The following is a 24,307-nucleotide window of genomic DNA, read 5'->3' as shown; positions in this document are numbered from 1 at the left end:
ATCATGGACATGATAGGGGTGGTGGCAAAAATCCAACTTCGCTTGCCAGCACTCAGCAGTGATGTCATCTGTTTTATAGACACAGTAAATGCCATGTTGCTGTAAGGTGTACATGTATGTTGGAGTCTCAGAATCAGACTCCATTTTTTGAGACCAAGTTATAATTAATGGGTCTCCAACTTTAACATATTGGATGGTGGATGCTGGTATATATCATCATGGGTATTTTGACTTCTACACCTGAATTTCAGACGTCATTCCCTTTCCAGTGTAGACCTATGCTTTCAAGTTCCTTGAATCTTTGGAATAATTTTTCGCCATTGAGTATAAATGGTAACAAAATTGTTAGTACATGTAGTTAGAAGTCTTGTTAACCTCATGATATATCAGTATAATCAGTGTAGTATTTATCAGACACTGGCAGTTACCATGATTAGGCTACTCTGAGTATTCATGTACATGTTACACATGATTTTGCTATGAGATACTCCTATCTGGGTTACAGTACATTGTATATTTCTCACCAATGTGCTAGAGGATCTATCATGTACATAGATAATCAGAGTAATGTTCTGTAACAGCAATTTACTATGAACAACATAATTTTATTTGGCCATGCAAAAGGACTGGGGATTCGATTGAACACTGAAAACCACACTAGTTTGCTATATGAATAAGAGTATTTGTATTTCTGAGGGACTTATCTTCCTGTGCAATAATGTTAGTACAGCTTTGACATTGAACGAAGTGAGAAGCAATAAACCATGCTTTACGAATGCCAGAAGAACCACCATATCTGCCTCATGTATAATAGATGACTACACAATTCAAGCTACAAGGTCGCTGCCGAGGGTTATTGGCGATACGTCTGGTACAGTACATAGTATGCAGTGGGTGTGTTGGGTCTACATGAGGCAATATCCTCAGGGAATGGGAAACTGCGCAACAAGCTTGTTCAGGAATTAAAGCTGCGCAACCAATTTATCTGGGGGGAACAGGAGGCACAGTTACATCCTGTTGGTGTTGGCTATAGGGTTGGTGTTAGCTTTAGGGGTTGGGTCACGGCTACAAAATAACAATGAAGATATTATAATCACAATCACAATCTTTCCTGCCTTGTCTAAAAATTATGATATACACAATCAACATATACAGTGCAGATTTAAAAACCAAGCATTTATGATTTGCCTTCTGCAATTCACGTCCTTATAATGCATTCATATGATAAAGAATTTCATTCAAATTTTCCATGGACAAATGTTTAGTATTATAATTGAAGAATCTAAATGACCGAATTCAAAACAATCAATATTCAAAGCAAATTCTTCTTTCTTAAATAGTTATAAAATACCTCAAGACCATCTTACCTTGTTACAAATGCTACTCACTGACAGGTTGTACAGGTATGCAAGCTCTGACAGGTATATGAAGTTACTTCCTCTTTGATGCTGTTTTTGAACAATACAATGGAATGTTCCACTCATAATTAGGTGGGTTCAGAAAACCACATGAACAGAATCTAAACCCCTATTGGTGATGGTAATGATAGATTTCTTATGTATATACCATGTAAATGAAAGGCATTGAAAATTGCACAAGTCCTCCAGGCATATATATTTGGTACATATCTGACAGGATAAAATCTCACCATAAAAAAAACTATCAGACTTAGAGTCTTCAATGGTTCAGTCCGTCAGGTTGTTGACATTGTTGACATGTGACATCACCTGACCGAGCTTACAGGTGAGTCAGGGACAGAACAGTCTGAAGGAATTTTACTAGGCTGAGTCACTAATATTTTGGGGAGAATGCTTGCACGAAATGCCTGACTTTGAAATACATATTCCCAAAATTTGAAAGCAGGAAAATAATGACTGACAATCATACTATTATAATATCAAATGGCTTCACTATATAATATCTATATACATATATATATATATATATATATATATATATATATATATATATATATATATATATATATATATATAATAACTTCTCGACAATTTTTGCATTAGAAATGTGCTGTAGCTATTCAAACAAATAACATCATTTGCACATATTTTACTTTTAAAGTATGCTATATAAGCTCCCAACAACACCTTGAAATTCAAAACAATTTGTTTGGATGTACTCCAGAGCTATCCTTTCCTGTGATTAGCTTTCCACCTGTGTGAGCACACGGGTCCCATGGCACCATAGCACCCTGTCTGAATTCTGATGAAGGCCTGGTGATTATACATCACATGTATCCTGATGGGGTCATACGGGGCCTTGCGTGCTCTAATTTTAGCCAACGTTGAACATGCACATCACTGTAAGATACAAGCCTAATTGTGGAATGGTGAAATGGCTGGAACATAAGTGATACATCATGGCATGTGCTGTGCTAGTCATAGAGCAAGCACAGATGGGCGACACTACGGCAGGGCTTTTTCCAGCTTTTTCCTCCTTCCCACTTATTATTTGGGAACCTACATTGTTAATTTTCATTAGCAAAGCTGACACGCAAAGCTTACAATTTTATCAATCTATCATAAATTTCAGATTTCTTGGATGAACAGGTTGAAATTTTTGTCGGTTCCAACAAGCAAGTTTCCATCCTGAGACGGAAAAGCGGATCCTGGAGACAGCCCTGGACTGGGGTGAACATTGTACATGTAGTTACCCTTGACGTTCAAACATACACTGATTACAGGCAGGGCCATAATTGACTACAGTAAGTCTTCACCCATAACCAACGTACACCAAGTATTTAGATAAAGGTCTTCTGGAGAAATGGAGTTCTTTGAAAATTCTTACTCTAATTAAAGTGGATCAGACATGTCAAACAGAACTAATTTACTTGGAGCTAGACCAGGCATACCTTTCTTTGGACGGGTTTCAAGTGACCAGTGTAAAATAATGTACATTTTACTGAACCAAGTTGCGCAGGAATGCACGATGTCAAAACACTGGCTTTTGAGAACCTGAAACTAGTGAAAGTACCTGCTAGCACTGCAGTGCAAGTACCTGCAAGCATTGCAATTGTGGGTGTCAGCTTGAATTGCATCTACTACTTTAGTAATATAGACTAGAAGTACCATATAACAAGCATGGACAACCTGTACTTTATCTCAAACACAGGAATCCTCAAGTACACATTAATATCCCATCTTCCATTTAAAATCACAACTTCCAAATGAAACACCAAGAATTGGATCCCCCAGTCCGGCGACCTTGCTGACCCGGTATCGATCCCAGCCCATTCCCACCTGCGTCAGTTCCAGCGGCGTAAGAGCCCTAAATTGCCCCCTGCACATGATTCAACCTGCCGTGATTAGTACCCATCCATCTCACACACTTATCACGTAGCACAGGGGTGGAGGAAAATTCCTATTGACGAAATTCACGATGTTTCCTCATGATCAGGGTAAATCATATACATCATATTCATAACCTGATATGTGGTGAGGACGTTATTTCATTTACCGTATATACATGTGGCACAAATTTGCTGTAATATAGTATTTCCTGTCTGCTATAGCCTACAGTGAAGTGTAACATATTGCTTTTATCAGAATTGCTTCTTGAGCTTTACGAAACTTACTTGGTTTCTTGACTGTCTGAGTAATTTTCACAATATTTATTGGCACTTTTCAAATCATCTTTTACATTAATACAGGCCTTTAACATCTAATAGAATCTATGGGGCTACTTTCTCCACACAAAAAAATGCATAATCTGGACTAAGTTGGTCGGGGTTAACCACCTAAACTGAGAAATCAGTCTAGTAGGAAACAATGTGACTCGTGCCATTCCCAGAACCAGGTTCCAGAAGTCCCCTAGGTGCAGTGTGAGTGCTGTCAGGCCGAGGTGAGTCAGCACTGGTACCAGTAGGACCATCAAAAACACATCCACCATCGATTCCCATTCCAGACAGTCTGACGTCAGGGTTCCACTGTTTTGGGACACTGAGCACCTTCCTTCAGCAGAAGTGCCCTTGGAGTCGGACCACTTTATGGAAGTCATGCTCCTTAGCAGCCAGCCTAACTGACCGTCCCCCAAGAGGGAGGGGCCAAATCAGCCCCTGGCATCCAGCTAGGGATGGTGTAGCATGAGCTGGAAAGTACTTAATTTTGCAAAATCTTGAAATAGACCTTCAATTACTTCTGAAAATGTTGAAATATGTAACCTTAAATATTTGTGCCATCTTTCTGTAAATTTCTAATCAAGTACATGTATCTTCTCACTTTATCAAGACAACTAAAGTCATTCCAAAATTGTATGCATATGATATGGCTCTGTTGGCACAGTAATAAGATGTACAGTAGACAATATGCATTTCTAGGATTTGTGTGTACTTGTATTAATAATCATACACTAGTATATACTGGATGAATCCTCTGAAGTCTTAGTACTATATAAAGTATTATTTCAACTGATGAGCACAGTACCCTGTCTTCCTAAATTGTTTAATAATTCCCTATGCAAACTATAATCAATAAACATAACTGAAAGACAATACCACGAAGCCAGCACCCATGACTGACATATATGAATCACACGCAGGGGAGACACATATGATATACATATTTATGACTATAACGACCCACTGGAAATGTAGCGCTGCGACGCTGTGAGGTAGTAAATTTTACATGGGACTCTGGGAGGCACAGCTAATGATTACAATTGCATTGCTGGTGTAAGGGTATGCCTGTTAATGTGCACATAATGTGATTAAACAGTTCTGTGGACCCTTGCCTTTATACATGTAACATGATCATCTGGTGAACGCCATGATTCAGGCTCAACAGGAGTGTACTGTCAATGGCACGAAATCTAATTCATAAAACGCACATCATCAACATACGTGAAATAATATATCAGACTACACAAGGATATATCATAATCTATACGAGTCTAGACCATTATCACATGGTAGTTATGATATAAATGGCCATATCAAGCAAAAATTCTATCCACGTAAAGTTACGCTGGCTGCGGAATACCCACGGCATCTGGAACAGAAGCTGATGTGGTGCGCCTAAGACAGCTGTCTCCTCTCTGGTGTACCACCATATTAATATAGATGAGGCTGAAAAAAGATCTATATTCCAATTAGTCTGGTGTGTGTGCTTCTACTGTGGGATATGTATCAGATTGGTTCTTCTAAACCTGAGAATGGAGTGGGGGGATGAAAAAACATGCATGCTGACATATTGCGGCTAGTTGGAGGTGGCATTTTCATATAATACACTTATCAATAAATACTGCAACATTTTCAAATCCATCAATGTAAAGATTGCAAATGACCATCCAAAATATATCAAAATCGCCTACGATAGATAATGCAGAATGGCACCATATACTTTTCAAAATAAGACTAATGATTCAATGCCAAAGTCCTATGCAGATAACATACTACATTACTCCTGCAGTTATCTGTCACAATACACGTGTATCATAAAACCATGTACATGTGTCTCCCTTTGCATTATGCATGACCTGACTTTGCCTGAACTTTCTGGCAGAAGGCACAAAGCCAAGTTCAGGCCCTGATTGAGTTTTGACCATACGGCTCACTCACAGGTACATGTACGAGTAATCCCATCAGCCAGCGCAGAATTGAAAATGGACAACGTTAGGAACTAGAAACAAACTCAATTTCAGGGCAGCTGGGTGACACTTGCACCATATATAGTATATAATATAAGCAAATATTCTGATATAAATCTTAGGCTACATTCATTAAATAGTCATCAAATTGAAAATACTAGTTAGTATACCATATACTGATATAGCATGGAAGTGTATCTACCTCATGAGCCAAATAACATGGGGGCCTCTAAGTCTAAAATGATAATTAATTATGATGTTGCCATGGTAACACTAACAGCCATGCCCTTGATGGAATATCCCATCTAATTTTCAGATTTACATGTGAATTTCTACACCTGTTTGATAACAATTTACACAATCGCCTATTCCTTGCACCCACGTACGGGCTTGGGATGTCCTTGGTACGAGCATGTGTACCTGAGAATACTTAAAGTTAAAGTGTTTACGACACCAAAATACAATAACATCAATCATAATAGTATCATTCAATGAACACAGACATTTGCACTAAAAGTAAATATACCCTCTTCTGAAGTTATTGAATTTTCAACATGAAACCATCCAAGTTCGTACCTCCAGACAAATATTGCACTTTGACGTCATTGGTGTCAGAAACACTTTACTTCTGTCTTAAGTATTTGGACATCATCTGCTACGTCACGTCCCTAGACTTGGCAACTGGCCGCAACTGGACGCAACTGGCCGGTTTTCAGGGACAAAGTCGTAACTGCCAACGACATTTTGATACATGTATGCAGCTGGCGAGCGTAGGTAACGAGCGGTATGGGTGGGGGGTTTCACGGCCGCGTCTTCTTCCCCCCATCAATCCGCACTTTGGCATCTGTTATTACGCCATCATTACATGGTCGGCACAGCGTGTGTCGGCTGAAATTAACGTGCACGCGCCAGCGTACACTGACATGTCTGGCATCAGTGTGCACATTGCAGTATTAGGCAGGAAACATTACCGCAAACCCTACACGATTAGAGAATGTACAATCAGATGTTTACATCCCTTGAGGTTTGATGTTTCATTCTACACATTTTCTAAATGGTGAATTTGTTCGAACTCTCTGATATCTTGGATGTGTCGATGAAGGTTAGACATCCAGGTAATAAGATATACCAAAAAAGCAGTTACTCAAGCAACTGGATATGATTTTGGAAACGGTCAGACATTTCAACTAGCATCCAAGTGTTTTCGTCAGTGACACTGATATCTTGGATGTGATGTAGCATGTCCGTTCTTTTGAAAGTGGAATTACGCGTAGCCATGGCACGTATATCGTTACATGAACAAATGGCTCGTTAATTAATTAATTCCATCAGAATATTCAATCTTACAATCCACAAATTCTCCCATTAACTAATCATTAAGTAACGTACACGATTGCAACTTGTATCAATATTAAGGAGACTTAAAACCCCAAAGAATTCCTTGTGTACATATCTACCATATCTCACAGATATTGATAACCACAGATGGTACTGATCAGATTACAAGACAAATATTTCGACATTTGTGAGTAAGAATGTCGCTTAACGAACAGATTATTTCTGGTGCAGACAGACAGCATACTTCGGCATTATATTTTACAAAAACATCAAATGTACTTATAAACTATATAAAGGAAGGAATATGTTATGGCTATTTAATTCCACACTGTGAAGTAGTTCTGACATAATACTGTTTCTGGAATGTTGTTGACATGAGAGATGATCATAGTACCACATGAAGGTACTATGTAGTACAAGCTGAACCCTGAACCTTCTGGGTTGACCCTTTTGTAAATGTCTGAGTGCAAACTTAAATTACATCCATAATTTTACATAGTAGAAATTTTTTTTTTATATCAGGACTAGTTATATCATGATGATATCGAGACAGTGGCAGCTTTTGGCGCCATAGAAAAAAATTCTATGGTTAATACTAAAGCTTTCTCCTGATATCGCAAAAATGCACAATGACATCTAATAATTCAATATCTATGACCTCAACAGGCGTCCTTAAAGTTCCCTGTGTGTGAAAAGCTAACCTGATTGTGGATGATAAGACAGCAGTTTCAAATGTATCATTCTCTATTAACAAAATCCAAGACAAAATATACCATTCAACCAATCTCTTTATAATTAGAGTTTAAAAAAAATATGACATACACTGAAATCTACATGATAATCATAATGTTACATGTCTATATGACCCTGGTCATGATTCAAGCTAAATGGTCAGGCACTGACACACTGACCCTGAGGTTTTGTTGCCTTTGATCTAACTACACTTGGGGCACCAGTGCTGCACTGTGGGGTTCGTTCACTGTGGCACTGTTGTGTTGTTGTTGCCATTTTTTTCTATAATGCAGAAATGTATGACTTAAATGGAAGACAACAAAATACACAAAACGTAAGAAAATTTGTTCTTTATCTCTGAAATTCGTAATCTTTCGAATCTCGCAGTGACGTACCAGTGCCCCAAGTGCAGTGAGATACCACCTTAACAGTGCATCCTTTAGACGGGTGGCACTTATTCAAGTTATAGTTGTAATAGTGTACCCTAACTTTACATTCATACCCTAATTGAAAACAAAAGAAAATGTATCAATAATTTTTTTACAGTTTGGAATGGATACGACTAACTCCCGATCAGGGTGTAGACGACATAAATTCTACCTGAAAGCTTTAGTGTTGAAAACTGTGATAGTCTCCTAGAATAAATATTATATCAATATTCACGTGACAGAATGATAGAAAACATGCCCCCCCCCCCCCCCCTAAATAAACAGGAAATGACAAAAGACTGGATGAGCCAAACCCTAAACAAGTACAAGTTGCAGACATTTTCAGCCTTTCCTATGAACGAGACAGAGAAAGCCGAGCTCAGGTTTCTTTCGCAGCCTTCTCACAGCCCACAGCGGAGTAGAGCAGACTTTCTCCGCCCTTTGCTGTATAATTTCTGCGGTCAACGGCGGATGGGAAAATCAGCGAGCACAAGCTTGGCGCTGTCAACGCCGACAAATTAGCTAAATTACGGCTTTTTACCTCCCGAATTGTCACCATGGGGTACCAAATGTATCAACGGTTCAATAGCAATCAGTTAAAAGGCTTACCTGGTGGAAATTCGTGTGGGAAAGCGTCCAAAATGGCACAAAAAATGTAGCAACACCTCGTCTCACTGACACAGCATCTCTGATAGCGATCAAGTATGGTTTAGGTATTCGCCTTCGCAAGCGACATCTAGCGGACAAATGGCTCATTGCAGATATGTGGACTGACAATCTGCACTGTATTCATGAACTGCTAAGCGTCGCTTATAGCTGGCCTAAAACTTAACTGAATGGCAAAGACTGGCGCTGAATGACAAACTTGATCACTCGTTGACTTTGATGGTATTAAATACTGGGCAACACCTCTTAAGTTGGGGTCAAGCGCCCAGGGATCGCAGTGATGTGGAGTGATGTGGAGCGATGTGATGTGATGTGATGTGATGTGATGTGGAGTGATGTGATGTGATGTGATGTGATGTGATGTGATGTGATGTGATGTGACGTGATGTGCGAGTGTGCGAGTGTGTGATGCGTTTTACGTAGTTTCATGCCATTCAGGAGATCAGAGTCGATAGGGGAAGAAAGGCAGCAAGTGAATTAATGAATGGAGTATGAACTCGGAAATGAATAAATGATCAATCTGTGAATGGATAAATCAATGAATTAATTAATCAATTGATTAATGAAGACCTTTGTTGCACATTATTGCTCACTGTGTTAAGTACAAGTCACATGGTAACAATCATATACATGTGACAATGGAAACAATCATATACATTTCCATGTGCATATACGTCTTATCTACTCTAGCACAATCAACTTCCCCTCGCTTCTTGAAAATTGCATAAATGTAGCTAGCTGTATGGTTGGTTAGAGTTGGTTTATCGAAAGCTGCAGCTGTAAGGAATATAAATTTCTCTTAACTATTCAAGTATCTGAAGTGGGGAAATCTAGTCAAATAGAATAATGAACAAGAGAGAAACAAAGACAGGAAAGTGGGACGAAATGCATTGAATTGAAGAAAGAGGAGTATTGAAACTAAATGCATAGACGTTTCGATGTCACAAATGTTATGTCACAAAAGCTCTCCGTCCTTAATCATTGTTGGCTAAGCTCAAACAGATTGTGTCCATGTAAGATTAATCTTGTGAAGCGAGAGAAATCGCAGGGCAAACTTGAGCCAACAGATACTTTTGTTATGTGTTTGCTTCAACAGGCCATGGAAAACACGTGAAATATTTACTCCGAACTGTAACGGTGTACAGAACCATTCCATTGAATAGTTACCTTGCTGACTTTTCCCTCCATCTGTGGCCTTGTTCGGTACCAAAGCATGTCCAGTCTGACACTTAGTGTTATCTCAGGTAACTGGTCTTTTCAGAACTCCCCCAAATGTTGAGACAACTCTGCTACATTTAGCCACGGGTATCCCACCTGGTCACAGCTATATGCTATTCTTCTGTAAGGGTTCTTTTTACTTCATTCTGGGTCTCATGGAGGCGTCATTTCTCCCAGAATCGCACGGCTTTTGTCAGACTTCCCGTGGTTGACTTCCCCGGCATAGATTTCAGGCCGCCGGTTGTTCACGCTGTCTGTATGTGGCGTTTCATGGAAAAGGCGTGTCATTCCAGCACAGGGGTTGCTTAGACGCTGAATAAGACGTCGCCAATTTTAGCGTTCCTTTGTTAATTCAGATAACTCTTTTGTTGTTACGTCGATGAAGGTAAGACATCCAGGTAATAAGATACGCGGGTGACAGGTATCCAGCAACTCGAGCAACTGTAAACTTGCGCATCTCAAGTTTGACGTCTTTAAGTCTGACGACAAAGCCCTCTTGATGTCGACGTAGGCAAGTTAAAGACCTAAGCTAAGCCAAAGGAAAGGTCTGGAATTGGGGCGAGTCTTGCTGAGCCATTCGGTTTGTGTGCCACCCTGTCAGGTGCGTTGTTATGAGTATGCAAGGCGTAACCTTAAGTAATGTTACATTGTTGGTTTTGTAAATTCTGATCCCTGCTTTGTGTCATTGTACATAAATGGAGATCTAGTAACAGATTTTGTTATAGGATAGGTGAGGCCTGTTGGTGTAATATGAAACGTACGTTATACGTACGTAGTCAAGTGGGTTAGGATTCACCAACGCCGTTACTGCGTCACTATTTACAGTGACGCAAAACCACCATGCGTGTAGCTATTTGAATTGGAAGAATGTCGTGTGCAACAAATGCACACGACACTTTGTTTTTAAGTCAGGGCTGTTTCACTCAACAGGTTGAGGGGTCGAAAAGGAGATAAAACTCAAGAACCAAGACTTGTTCCTCTTACTTTGTACGTATACCCTATTCTATTTTATCCTTCCTTCTATTTGAGTCTAATAATTTATATTACTAGTTTATACCCTTCCATGCACTGCATTGGGATCAAATAGGAGCCCGTCTCTTATTTCTGTTATATGCCTATACCCACCCCAAAACTTTCATATTTCATTACGTGCACCTTTCCCGGCACAAAAAGTATCATCCCAGTTGTGGAAAGTTCCGGAGAAACGCTATCATTGGCCGTTTAATTTTGTGGCACATTATAAGAGCTGCCGTCGCTTCCGGCGAGTCGCAACTTGTAACTTTTCGTCATACTGACAAGTTGCCCCAGCGGACTTGATAAGGATTTAATCATCTGAAAGATTTCATTTAGATATCCTTTAGTGAGCCCTATAGATTGATCTCTTCCCTCGAGAGTTGTATATATTGGCCAACTTTCCTGTCGTTTGCCCACGCTGTCAGTACAGTGGTCCGCACGGAGTCGGCAGCAAGCGGAAAGCTTCTGAGGGAGCAGCGCAGGGTTGCAGTCTGCAGTAGTACGAGTTACAGTTTGCCGTTTGGTGTACCTAAGGAGCCAGGGAAGGAAGCAAGATGATCAGACTTAAGTTCAGGTAAGTCAAGTTCATGTGTTTGAATTTCAGTGTGTCAAATCCAGTGGAAAGAATATGAAGGAACACTTACAGATATATAGCGGTTGACTTCTACTTAGCGCCAGAAGATGCAGCATGCTTCTTTGAATCTCCGCGATGAGCGTAAAGTGTAAGTATGCTTATGCAGAATACAAGCTTTATCTTTTTAATTCTAAGTGCATATTGCAACTTGGCTATGCCATAGATTGACTAAAGATGTATGACAACTATGTTAACGTTGATTAACGATACACTTTGCTGAGAAAGAATGTACATTAGTACGGTTACACCAACATTAGTGATGGGTTTATGCTGTTATATAGGGTTGCTTTGGCCGTCTTACACATGGCATGAATTTCTTGTCCCTGATTATATATAGTGCACCAGTAGACAAGAGGGTGGAGAAGGAAGTGCACACCCCTTCTTCACCATAAAAAGCCATGTGCATGCCACTGGCAAACAGGTTAACGAACCCACCGGCAAGGGCCTGTTTGCCTGCTTCATCTGTCGAAAAAAATCGACAGGAGTATCCGAATGTTATACAGGGCTTGATGTATCGCATTAAGTCCAGCGGAAAAATTTCGTACGTGTACATACTTTCAGTTTCACTGTATGTAACAGTCAATACCTTCCTCATATCCGCATCTGTTCTGACAACATGTTACAGGGTGAAGTGAACTTAACAGTTTGCATTAGGGGCGTGGAGCGCGGAGAGAGTCAAATTCTTGCGTAACGCTTTCAATGTCAATTTTTATACATGACCTTCCTCCTTTCTCCTGGAATGATTCGAAGTGGTTGTGAGAAAACCATCGCGTACGGACCAGTCCTTGGCACCGTAACAATCGCTTCCCAACTTTGCGCACATCGTCATACAATTACAATGGAAATATTGTTTCACAGTGAGTTCGATCAGTAGTAAGGCCCATCATGGTATGACGCTGTGTGCAAAATCAGACGTGAAGGCGTAAAAAGACCGTTCCTCTCAGATCTGCATCGAGTAGGCTGCACGCATGACACACTCACAGAACCTTCCTGCGTCCTGCGACTTTGTCCCGACCACTTCCCAGCCCCTGGGGTCGGTGGGAGTATCTCACTGAGTCTGGAATCCATCCCGGCTGTTCTAGATCCAGTTCTACTCTGATCGCATCCAAGTAAAGTAAGACTTTCCCAGCGACTTTGATCTTTCAAAATATTAATCTGCAATCCGTTGCAGGCGCAAATGACCAGTAGAGACCAGTAGACCACCTCGCCAACGCGGTTGTCCGTTTTGTAAATGGTCGTCGCATTTTCATACCGTATCGCTGCCCCCTGATACCATATACGAGCGTTTCATAACTTTTTGGAGGGCTTACAAGAAGCAAAAACGTATGTAAAGAAACAGTTCAGTTACGGATGCACAACAGTATAGTGATGAATGGTAAAAAGATATCGCAAAAAGTGCATCAGCTAGCTTGGATTCGAGTCCGGGAGTCAAAAAGCCTTTTGACCTTCCACTGTTTTCTTATTAATGAATTAAGAAAGAATGGAGCCGTAACGAATGTTGATAGATGGGCACGAAATAATTCTAAATCTGATTTTTTTTCCAAATTGATGACGTCATCATTTTTATTGCCTCTGATATTGATATATTTCTATAAACTCACGGTTGCGCAAACTGATATCTACTAATGATCTGTAGTAATTAGAAAATGTTTGTTTTCATCTCATTAAAAAAAAATTAATTCTTAATAACTACAGATCGTTAGTGGATATCAGTTTGCGCAACCGTGAGTTTGTAGCTTTCATCATTATGCAACGAAAAACGAAGTTTTATTACAGTGGTATGTACCAAAGTGGTGTATTTTGTCATAGAAAAAAATAATATCAGAGGCAATTAAAATGGAGACGTCATCAATTTGGCCCCAAAAAATCAGATTTAGAATACTTTCATGCCCATCTATCAACATTCCTTACAGCTCCATTCGTTCTTAATTCATTAATAAGAAAACAGTGGAAGGTCAAAATGCCAATTTAGCCAACCGAGATACCTTAATGCCCCATTAACTAAGCGAAGAAACATCATGCGGCTTGGACCAGAGAATGTGACGGGCCGCGCTATATATGCTAAATTGCTAATACACGTAAAAAAGCCTTGTTGGCCTATTGCTAGTCCAATTCGCCAGGTTTGGATGGCACGTTGGAGATGACACATGTTATAGACACAGTACACGTCAGCTCAACAGTGTACTGCGAATAACGTTGCAGGATTTTGTGGTTGGAAAAAGTAACGAATCGCTTTCTAGTTTTATGTTGTGTTGATTGTGTACTGCCAACTGTGCCTGTGTAGAGATTCTTATTACTAATAGCCGTCAGAAACTTAAAAGTTAAAAGTCAAGGCGAAAAGAAAGACAACAATTCTCAAAGTGAGGTCTTTACATCCCATTTACGCCCACATCAGGTCAGTGACGCTTCCTCCAATATATCAAAACATCCATATTTGAATTAAAGTTAAAAACAAACTCGACTATATACCCATGGATAGCTCCATCACGGTGGTACAGCTATGTCGATCGAAGATTTGGAGGTCCTTTGCCCGTTGATCGACCGTAAGGTTATACTTGTACATGACATGTGTATCAAAGCCATACGTTTCGAGTAGACTAGTTACTGAAGCGCCGTTGGAACGTGAGAAAAGCTGCGGACGTGAACAAAGCCCTGAACTTTACTTGCAACTCTTGAATATAGTATGACAAATATCAATGTCATCTACTGACGTGATAGCAGACCATTTCCTTCACTGTGGTCCCGGTAATGTACGGTTAATATTGAACTTGTTGAAGCCGAGGTGTCGACTTGTATTCTTGCCCCGGGAGACACCGGACAAGTGCAGGGCCAGCCTGTCCGCCTGAGCACGTCCACGTCACTGCGATGTGTGCCGTAAGGATAAAGGCGGCGCCGCAGATTGTACAGGTGGCAGGTCAAGACATCAGACCTGGGAGACATCCACAATTGTGATGTTTAGGCGGGACAAATATATTGTTTACAAGCGGTGAAGTGTCATTTATCTTCCTGTACTGAACATCATACCCCGCCTTTGGCAACTTCGACACACTGTCTCTCACGAAGTAGACTCGGTCCCGCTTGTTTTGCAGTCCTCACCTCCATGAAACATTGAGGTATTATTTTTGGTGTGTCTGTGTGTTTCTGTGTGCGTTCCTGTGTGTGCACATGTGTGTGTGTGTGTGTGTGTGTCCGGATATTTGCGGTCATTTTTTAACGAACATCTGGATAAATTGTAATGACATTTGGTTTGTATGTCGGTACGTCGGTTTTGTTTGGGCCGTCTAGAGTGTTAGTTTGGTACTGCAGCAGAACTTCCGTTTATTTACCTAAGCATGCTTTTTTTTATATTGAGTCTTTCCAATGGTTACACTCTGCGCGTCTCGACAAAAAGACCAAACTTTATATAAAAGTATATAGAACAAGCTAGCTTCATCTTTGCTGATGGGCATTACTCACAGAGCCCCCTCGGATGGGGGAGGGGCCTAGGGCCTCAGCTCCACGGCATCATGTTACACTAGTCTCGGCTGCCTTCACCTTTAATGGAAGAAAGTGCTTTGTGATCGGCTGACTTTCATTTTCTTGACTTAAAAAAATGAGATTATGTCATGAATCACACTTTTTCTTCCGTCTCCGGGCCGGAGGTCGACGAACATTTAATTGGGGAATTCATGACGTTTATGAATTAGCGCATTGAGGAATGCGAGATTCTATGACGTCATTACGTAGATAGCGATTATGATGTGATTGTGTGTGAATTCATTTTTTACTTAAGAATCTCCAGGGTGGTGCCTTCAGTTAACTTTAATGATTTCCAAAGGAGGCCCTTACAAAATCACAACAAGTCAAGATACAAGCTAGCTAAAAAAATCATCACTACCATAAAGTAACAAGCATCCTTCAGGATTAGTAAATCATGCAAAGAACATAAGAAAACTAAACAAAAGAATAACAATAACATCTCAAGGACACAAAAAATGTTTACCGTCGGTTTCTGCTTTATACAAAACTTTGTTTTGTGGCGCCTTCCGAATCGTAAAATCTCCATGCTGAAAACGAAGTAAACTCAGAACCTGACGTGAGCTAATACATATATAGGCTCAAACATGTCCAAATGTGAACTCAGCCATAAAGCGAGCCTCACATTAGGAATGACGCGCAATTAATTTTGCACTTTCTCTGTGTTACATCAAAACATTTGCTGTATACTCAATCTATAGGAGAATTGATTCGATGATTGCCCATACATAACAGATTTCAAAAGCTGGAAACGTTGGTCAATATCACCGTCGCGGTCTGTTGAGTTTGCTAAATATTTAAACCTCACTCCACGCCCCTTACAGCACCAACTTTGCCTTTCAAGAGCCGTTCCGTGACTTCTTGAAAAACATCACATTGTTCCCAACTTTCACCCCAATCGGCCTTGCCACTCCATTCTGCCTGTTTTGTAAGAGGAACCCAAAATAGAGACGTAACTATTTATCTAATCTTTTTTAGTTCAGACAGGAGTTTCAGCCCAAACAGATGTTATACAGCACACTTACCTGTGATAACAATTGGAATAATCGGTAGGTATATGTAACCTCGTACTAGTGAAGTAACGAGCTAACACCCCTGTAAGTTTTGAACGAGAAAAATCACCAGAGGTCGATGGAGACCGCTGACTGGCAGAAGCGAACGGTCATGCAAGTAAGGGAAACCTTAAGGTCACGATTCTACCCCATGGACCTCTGCTCGAAGCTCTCCAAGCAGGGTAGCCGCTGAGCTTTAATACCTACTTACAAGTCTTACTTACTTACAAATCTTTTAAAAACAAAGGAGCCGTGCTACATTCCAAGAGATGTTTTACTGAGATTCTCTCTCTCAACTCTCAGAATCTGAATTTCCGTACTCTTCATACTCCAAGCAGGGGGTCCGCTCCTCTGAGACGAGCGGGCCAGTAAATTTCCCGACAACTATATTCAAGTATAGTACACTGATACGAGATACTATTGCACCGTAGCCACAACCTACACCACTCTATTGAAATTCTAATTGCACATATCCTGGTAGATGAACATTGTACCCATGGGAGCCTTGGGCGACCTAGTTCTTTATATTACTAAGTATTTCAAGGAGGTTATATCACGATATAACGATATATCACGAGATTATTTGGAGCAATTCTTGTGTGGTAACCGTGGCAAAACATTAGAGTACATATAATCAACCTCCTTGATATAATATAGCGTTACCATTTACACAGCGAAGCAACGAACACCAACAGTCTATTCAGGCATACGGTGGTCTTTCATAGTGTATTAAATCTTTAGAATGGGAAATTTCTCTCTACTGGTGAAAGCTTTTTAAATGGCCATATGATTTCCTACTCTGTCTGGAGACAGGTTCTCAGACTTAGTAGTGCGTGCGATTTGTGCACTGACCGGAGTCTCAGGTAGCTAGCATAATTGTAGTTTTTTTTAAATGTTTACCCATTATGATAGCAAGTCATGAAACAAAACAAACATGGATAACGGTATGTCGGTTAATGCCCTACTGTACCTCCTTTATACTGAACCAAATATGGTAAAAATCTTCCACACATTACATGCCAGTACGTTTGACGCAACGATTACAATTTGCGCACACCTTTGTTTATCAATCCGTATCAGTTTGGAGCTACCCAACCCTAAACGTAAAGATTGACGTGAGCTATCTCTAAGCTCAGGTCTGAGTGGAGTTTCATATTTGAATATAAACAAGAGGATTGATCATCAGAATCATAGATATCATCACAAGGCCAGAGGAAGTGTAAACATTACCTATATAAACTTTCCTAAAGAAAAGATGAATTCATAGTTTTATTTCTAGATTCTGCAGATATCCGCATAAGAGACGTCACAAACATCCTGCATAAACAAGTCCCCGCGAACACTCCCGCGAACGTCCTCGATCTTACCAGTCACATGACTAAGTTTGACGTCATTTTGACGATTGCCAAACAAGGCTGTTTATTTGCATATCCACTGCGTAGCTTGTAAGCATAGCACTTTGTTCGCTTCCCTCAATCCATTGGCATCTCTACCACACGAAGGTAAATAATCAAACATATAACAATACTATAGATAGTACTTTTGTTATAGCTTTAAATTTATTACTTATGGTATTTTTTTCTACATTTGGGGGCAATATTTGTTGGATGTGAATCTTATAACGAATGTCGCAGTGTGCTCAGTGTGAGTCATTTCCGCCATGTTGGAAGAGAGAAAGAGAATGTGCCGTGTGGAAAATTGCACACGTCTCCAACCCGGGAGGGAGGTTTAAAGCCGGGGACAGCCTTAAATACGCACAGGGTAACAACAACAGTATCCTACAAGTGGTGAGTGACATTATGGCATCTTTTGGTACCCAAATAGAGGACAGTGTTTCGTTTAAAGGCAAAAACGACGGGAATTTGGCGCGGCCCCTGACGGCTATTTGCGTAGAGTTGCCGCGCTTTGTCCCAAACTGCAGAGCAGGGTGGTATTCCCACATGAGTTAGTGTAGGCGTTTTTAATAAGTCGCTGTGTTATGGACCAAATGAAGTGGAAATTACTGTACATGATGACACTTATTGTGTAAGGATGTAGAAGTAAGACGATGATAGCCTATGGTGCTGTATTTTCCTGTACAATTTGCTTACCGGATGTCTGGGTAGTCAAACAAATTCACTAGAAAGACATGGCGGTATCACTGGCGAACTCTCGTCCTGCAGTAGGCGTTCTATTTATGATCGAAAGGGGAGGGGATGGAAAGGGCCATACAGGTAGGAACAACGGCAGCTGAGAGTGAGAAAACCAGATGAAATGGGTTCTGAGAAAAGGAGTGTGCTGTGGTCTCCCAAAGCAAATTTCACCACGTCATGCGAACACCTTTTGTCAACAGTACAATTTAAAGGAAAGAATTTGAAAGCAGACTTGTCTGCTAGGAAAAAAAAACATCCCTTACACGTTCTTTTACTTTGTTTGAAAGAACGAAAGAACGACTTCCAAAATATTTGAGTTAGAGGGATATGAGATTAGCAAAAGGTCCCGGTTAATTACAAAAGGAGACCAGGTTATACACAAATCTTTATTGACACGACAAAAGCACAGCGGCTTTCGTAAGGTCTACATGTTATATATATAAATAAGGTCTGTGGAACTACAAATAGAGTCAACAAACACTTGCTATTATCGGCTTTATTGGGCCAATCCCTGTGACACTAGGTGACTTGTGAGTGTAAGGACCACTTACACCCTCTTGTAAGGCTACCCTGGATGTCAGCCATGTTAGTTGTTGGCTGCGTAGTTATCACTGTACCCGGTACAGAGTACTACAGACCAAAGCTAAACAAGCCTGGCATCCGGGCTATCTAAGGGCATGGTCTTAACAGAGTATGAAGGTCTCAGAACACAGTTTTTCGCCTATGGGGATTTACATGGTTAAGGACCCCAAAGTGAGGTGGTTCGACGACTCAAAACCTATAGTAAGGTGCAGATACAATTTACAAGAATTTAGTATGTTGAAGTTGAGGGTACAACCTACAAAATATCTGAAAATGAGCATAGATTTGCTGGCTCGTTTTTCTATAAAAGACACTTTGATATGACCCCCAGTGGAGGTCATGGAACTGCAGGAGACGAACAGGAAGTGCCGGTAACAGTATCAAGGCGCAAATCCACGCCGGCCGAAGAAGCAACGTAATCCAACTTATACAGTATCAATACCGATGTATTCCTCTACCATTCACCACAGATTCCACCTCGCTGTTGTACGCGCAAGAATAACTACGACCTTTGCAAGTACTGCGGGGCACTATTTTCTAACGAACTACTTTTGGGGAGGGGGGTCGCGGATAATTACTGCGTTAGGAGACCATGACACATAAAACCTGTATGAAATTCAATATAAGAGTGGCCTATTTTGTACACAATGTACTTATGCAGTTGTATTTGTATTTATATATTGATAATGATACATTGATAGATAATGATATATGAAACTTATAATATGCCAGACTAGGCAGCTCATGCTGGTAGCTGCTAACCCACAAAAATACGAACAAACATAGAAACATATTTACATCATTAAACCTACATAAAAGTCATTACAATATACACAACATACAACATACTGGTGTATTCTACAGGCTTTTCATTGATTATGCAACTAATTTCCTTCTTCAGCATCTCAAACAAACCTGAACCCTGCAGTTTCATGAAAGCTGGGCCCAAACATATACCGGGGGGTATATGTCTCTTCTTCACAAGCCCAGAGTATCATTAACTTTATAAAGCATGTGCAAAGCATCAAAACCAGAAGTTCGAATGCTGCAGTAACATTGAAAGCCACCAGGGCCATAATGTGATCATTTCTTAATTTGACTCTTACAAGCATATAACCAAATATCATATAAAGATCCATCTACAAGTAATCCTGTTCACAAGGGCACACCCAAAGACATAACCACCATGGTGGAAGTTACAACAAAAAGGCAACAGGTTTTTTTCTGTCTAATCTGATCTGAGTCTGAAAGGGTTTAAACCATTTATTGGTATATCTGTTTTGGACAATACCTTGTAGCCCATCTTTACCTCCCAGTGTCCCTAATCTAGTCACACTGCCACCTTTCCAGTTTCAGGTCAGATATTTTCAAAAGATTGATGGGCAGTGGGCTGTCACTATATAGATAGTTACCACAAATTGCATTCAGTGATGCCACGTGGGCTTTGTTCCATTGCATGGTGTACATGTACCTGTGCTTACAAGTGACACTGTTTTGTTACAGGTCAAATACCGGAAATGTAGTGTACCATTAGTGCTGGTTACCTCTAACAAGTTAACACATGCATGTACACATGTTCTATGATATCTCTGTCTACTTAGCTGCTGTCTCTTTACTGTTTGCTGTCATCCACATCCCTAGGAGAACTTAAGTCCTTGGGATGAAGGTAATGTTGACTGTGATGCCAAGCTGCAGTATATACAGGTGCTCACCATGCAACCTCATTGAGGATAGAATAATGAGTTGGTCAGAGAGATGTGACACTCTTGACTTTGTCTTAAGATTCTATACAAGTGTGTTAGACAAGTGATATTTTTTTACCACCAAGTCTAAGATACAGTGAAGAAATGAGTCGGTAAGAAGTCCATATTCATTGTCATATCATTGTCATATGTGCAGTGTTCTTGCAAGTGATGTACGATTTCCATCTTTGGGGATCTAAACCAGACTTCTAGTCTTTAGATACATTGTCGCCTGATTTCAATGAACTTCTCTTTTGTTTTCAGCGTGATTGTAGCCATGAACAGGGCTCCCCTGCACTGTGTGTGTTTCCTCTGCTTGCTGACGTTTGGAGTGTTTCATCAGGCGGAGGCGGCAGCTCATCATGGAGGCTTCGACCCAGTCTCTGTTACAGCCAAGAACCCATATCAAGAGTCCCTCAAAGAAAACGAATTCTTACAGAAGATATTTAAGAAGTATGGCAAGGATGGAAAGATGACCTTTGAAGGTTTCCAGGAGCTCCTGGAGAGACTGGGACTTGGTGAGGTGAGGATTGCGCAGCACGAGGCAATGGTCGTTAGTTATGATGAAGGGGACAGGAATAGCACTGCATTGGTTGTGGACACAGTTGGTGACACTGATCATGTGCATTATCCACACAACAATGGTTTGTCTGATAATGGCCATCATCCTGATCATCAGAATGAGGAAAGTGGTACCACTACCAGTCAACAGGATTCTGATCATTCACATCAGGACTCCCATGAAAGTGCAATGCCAGGGGAAGCACATGATCACCATGAGGAGCCAACAGAGACAATAAAGGTTCCACAGAGTCCAACCACAACTGTAGCGCCAGCACCTGCTGCTGTACAGGTAGCCCCAACTCCCAGGCCGGGAAGGCACGGCAGCAGTAGGAGACAGAGAAGAAAAGGGAAGAGGCGGCAGAGACGGAGAGGGCGTAAGTCCACGGCAGTGCCAGCAACCAGTAGTTTAGACCTCATGGAGCTTGAGGTTACAACAGAGCCGCTCAGAAGGGTGCGCAGGGATGCAGCCAGTAGCACAGGCAAGGAAGATGAGAAACACCATGATGGTCATGATCATGATGACCATGAAGATGAGGAGGAGCATGGACATGGGGACCATGAAGACCATGGACACGAAGACCACGCCCATGAGGACCATGATCACGACCATGGACACGAAGATCATGACCATGGACACGATGATCATGGCCATGGACATGAAGATCATGACCATGAACATGATGATCACGACCATGGACACGGTGATAACGACCATGGACACGATGATCATGACCATGAACATGATGATCACGACCATGGACACGGTGATAACGACCATGAACATGATGATCACGACCATGGACACGGTGATAACGACCATGGACACGAAGATCACGACCATGGACACGAAGATCACGACCATGGACACGAAGATCACGACCATGGACACGAAGATCACGACCATGGACACGATGATCACGACCATGAAGGCCATGATCATCATGGACATGCTCCAGGCGCCCATGTAAGCCAATCCTCTTTCACACTGTGCTGTTGTTTTGCTGAATGGTAGAATGAATCTTATTATTATTGGTGTATTCTAGAAATGATGAACTGTCATTTTTATGGGTATTTGGCACCACAACACATATGACGTAACAGTTTTTTTCACCTTTTCACATTGCTACAGTGCCTCTCTGCAAGGGACATCCTGGTAGAATACAACATCCCACCAGGCATGTCTGTCATGACAATGCCAGACTTTGTGAACATCTGCCCACTGCTCATCACACAGATAGATGAACAGGCTTGTATTGTACATGAAGGGGATGTTCATGATCATGGTGATCATGATGAGCACAAGGGGAAACAAGGCCTACCAGCAGCAGGTAACAGGAGTGTCTCTTTGTAAAGACTGGTAAAACTTTGTGAAGACTGACATGTACAGTCAGAATCAGCCTACATGTACATGAGGGATATCATCTTTGTGACTGTATATTCTTCAAGCTAGTAAAGATTTTTGCCGTAATGTATGGAATAGCTGAATCATGTGCCCAATTTTCTCCATGTACATACATATACAATAAGTTAAAGTTGTATGCGTATACAGCCCTATATATGCTGCCAATTCTTTCAAACATTTTGATGGTGAGGAAATATTTTTTGGATACATTTTCTATATTCATCTATCGTTACAGTGTGGGGGTACGGAATTCTGGCTGTGACAGTCATCAGCATCTTGGCTGTTCTGGGAATCGTGCTGCTCCCCTTCATGGAGCAGAAAGTGTACCAGTTCCTGCTGTGTTTCCTGGTCGCCCTGGCAGTGGGAACACTGACGGGAGATGCAGTTCTTCATCTTCTGCCTCATGTAAGTACCTGGAACAACCCTTGTGTTGTAGTACAGTGTATACAGGGGATCTGGTCTGGGTACCAAATCCTCCGTTGTTACTAAGTATTCTGGCTGGGGCTACTTTTTGCTTGCTCCTGTGGTAAGTTTTGCAGAGCACCTCAAGGGATCCTAGCTCTAATCTTACAGAACCAGTATCACCAGCAGAACAGATGTTAATCAAATGGGATGTATCCATTTTCAGTCACTTGGACTCCATGCTCATGCTGAGGAGGACGGTCATGAGGGACACGAAGGTCATGATGATCATGGTAAAGGTCATGACGAGGGCAGCCATCTTGACCCAGTGCTGAAGGGTCTGACTGTGCTGTTTGGCATCTACTTCCTGTTCATCATGGAGAAACTCATGGGAGTCATGACCAAGAGGAGGGCCAAAAGGGTGAGTCCATTCAGGGTTTTCTACAAAGAGATTTTCCACAGCAGCTATACAAGACCCACCGGCATGTACTCTGCAAAACCTCCTTCACAGACATGTTGTTAGGGGCTAGCCAAAAACCAGTTGTCAGTCAATCAGAGAGTTGCCTGATTTTTTGTTTCTTTCAAGTAAAGCTGATAGGCTTCTGCCTAGTATGGCAATCTCATTAATATTTCTAACCAAGGGATTCTATGTAATGTATTGGTCTGAAACATGTTTAGCAGAGTATTCCCCAGTAGGCTTTGTGTAACCACTATGGGAAATCTCTGCATAATAGGACTATGCTTGGGTCTTGCTTCTTTCATCCCAAGGATATTCTATTGGGAAATCTCAGGAAGGGATGTAGATGGACAATTTTCACCCTCTTGCCCTTTCAGATCTATATATTAGCTTTCCTTAATGCTGGTATAATTTTCATCATCTCCCTTACACAGCAAACATGAAATTACAGTTTCTTCACTTGTTTTTATTACAGAAAGCAAAGAAACTCCGTAAACAGAGGGAACTTGCCCATCCTGGGGAGTCCTACGAGTTGAAGGCAGCAACAGACTCTCCCACAGAGGACGACCACTGTCACCACCATCATCATCATCATCACCATGACAACGAAAAGCTGAAGGATGCTGGGATAGCCACCATGGCATGGATGGTGATCATGGGGGATGGACTGCACAACTTCAGTGATGGCATGGCTATTGGTGAGTAGTCGTCTGTTACCCTTTCAATTACACATCGTTTTAATGGATCGTTCAAGTAAAGAGAGGATAGAATAACCTTCCATTTTGGGGTATGTATTCATATGTTAATAAAGGGTTAATGCCCCGGCC

General features: G+C 41.1%; 3 protein-coding genes across 3 annotated transcripts in view; 2 read left to right on the top strand and 1 right to left on the bottom strand.

Annotated features, from left to right (window-relative positions):
- Positions 1-8,882, bottom strand: part of LOC118413545 (tetraspanin-4-like) — a 14,216-nt gene extending 5,334 nt beyond the window's left edge. Inside the window, exon 1 of the mRNA XM_035817071.1 lies at positions 8,709-8,882. The gene's annotated coding sequence lies outside the window, so the exon portion shown is untranslated. The remainder of the gene's footprint in view (positions 1-8,708) is intronic.
- Positions 8,883-11,179: 2,297 nt separating this feature from the next.
- Positions 11,180-22,231, top strand: LOC118413544 (sarcoplasmic reticulum histidine-rich calcium-binding protein-like). Its single transcript, XM_035817070.1, has 2 exons — positions 11,180-11,571; positions 20,920-22,231. The coding sequence occupies exons 1-2, from the start codon at positions 11,552-11,554 to the stop codon at positions 22,229-22,231; spliced, it is 1,332 nt and encodes a 443-aa protein (XP_035672963.1). The 5' UTR covers positions 11,180-11,551.
- The window catches only part of LOC118414612 (zinc transporter ZIP10-like), a 4,206-nt gene continuing 1,894 nt past the window's right edge, over positions 21,996-24,307 (top strand). Inside the window, exons 1-5 of the mRNA XM_035818774.1 lie at positions 21,996-22,183; positions 22,349-22,547; positions 22,857-23,026; positions 23,250-23,444; positions 23,956-24,178. Coding sequence (XP_035674667.1) covers positions 22,397-22,547; positions 22,857-23,026; positions 23,250-23,444; positions 23,956-24,178 — 739 coding nt within the window. The 5' untranslated portion in view covers positions 21,996-22,183; positions 22,349-22,396. The remainder of the gene's footprint in view (positions 22,184-22,348; positions 22,548-22,856; positions 23,027-23,249; positions 23,445-23,955; positions 24,179-24,307) is intronic.

This window comes from Branchiostoma floridae, chromosome 4 (assembly GCF_000003815.2).
Source record: "Branchiostoma floridae strain S238N-H82 chromosome 4, Bfl_VNyyK, whole genome shotgun sequence".
NCBI lineage: Eukaryota > Metazoa > Chordata > Leptocardii > Amphioxiformes > Branchiostomatidae > Branchiostoma > Branchiostoma floridae.
The sequence above is the reverse complement of the archived record's forward strand: the minus strand, read 5'-3'. Positions and strand labels throughout refer to the sequence as shown.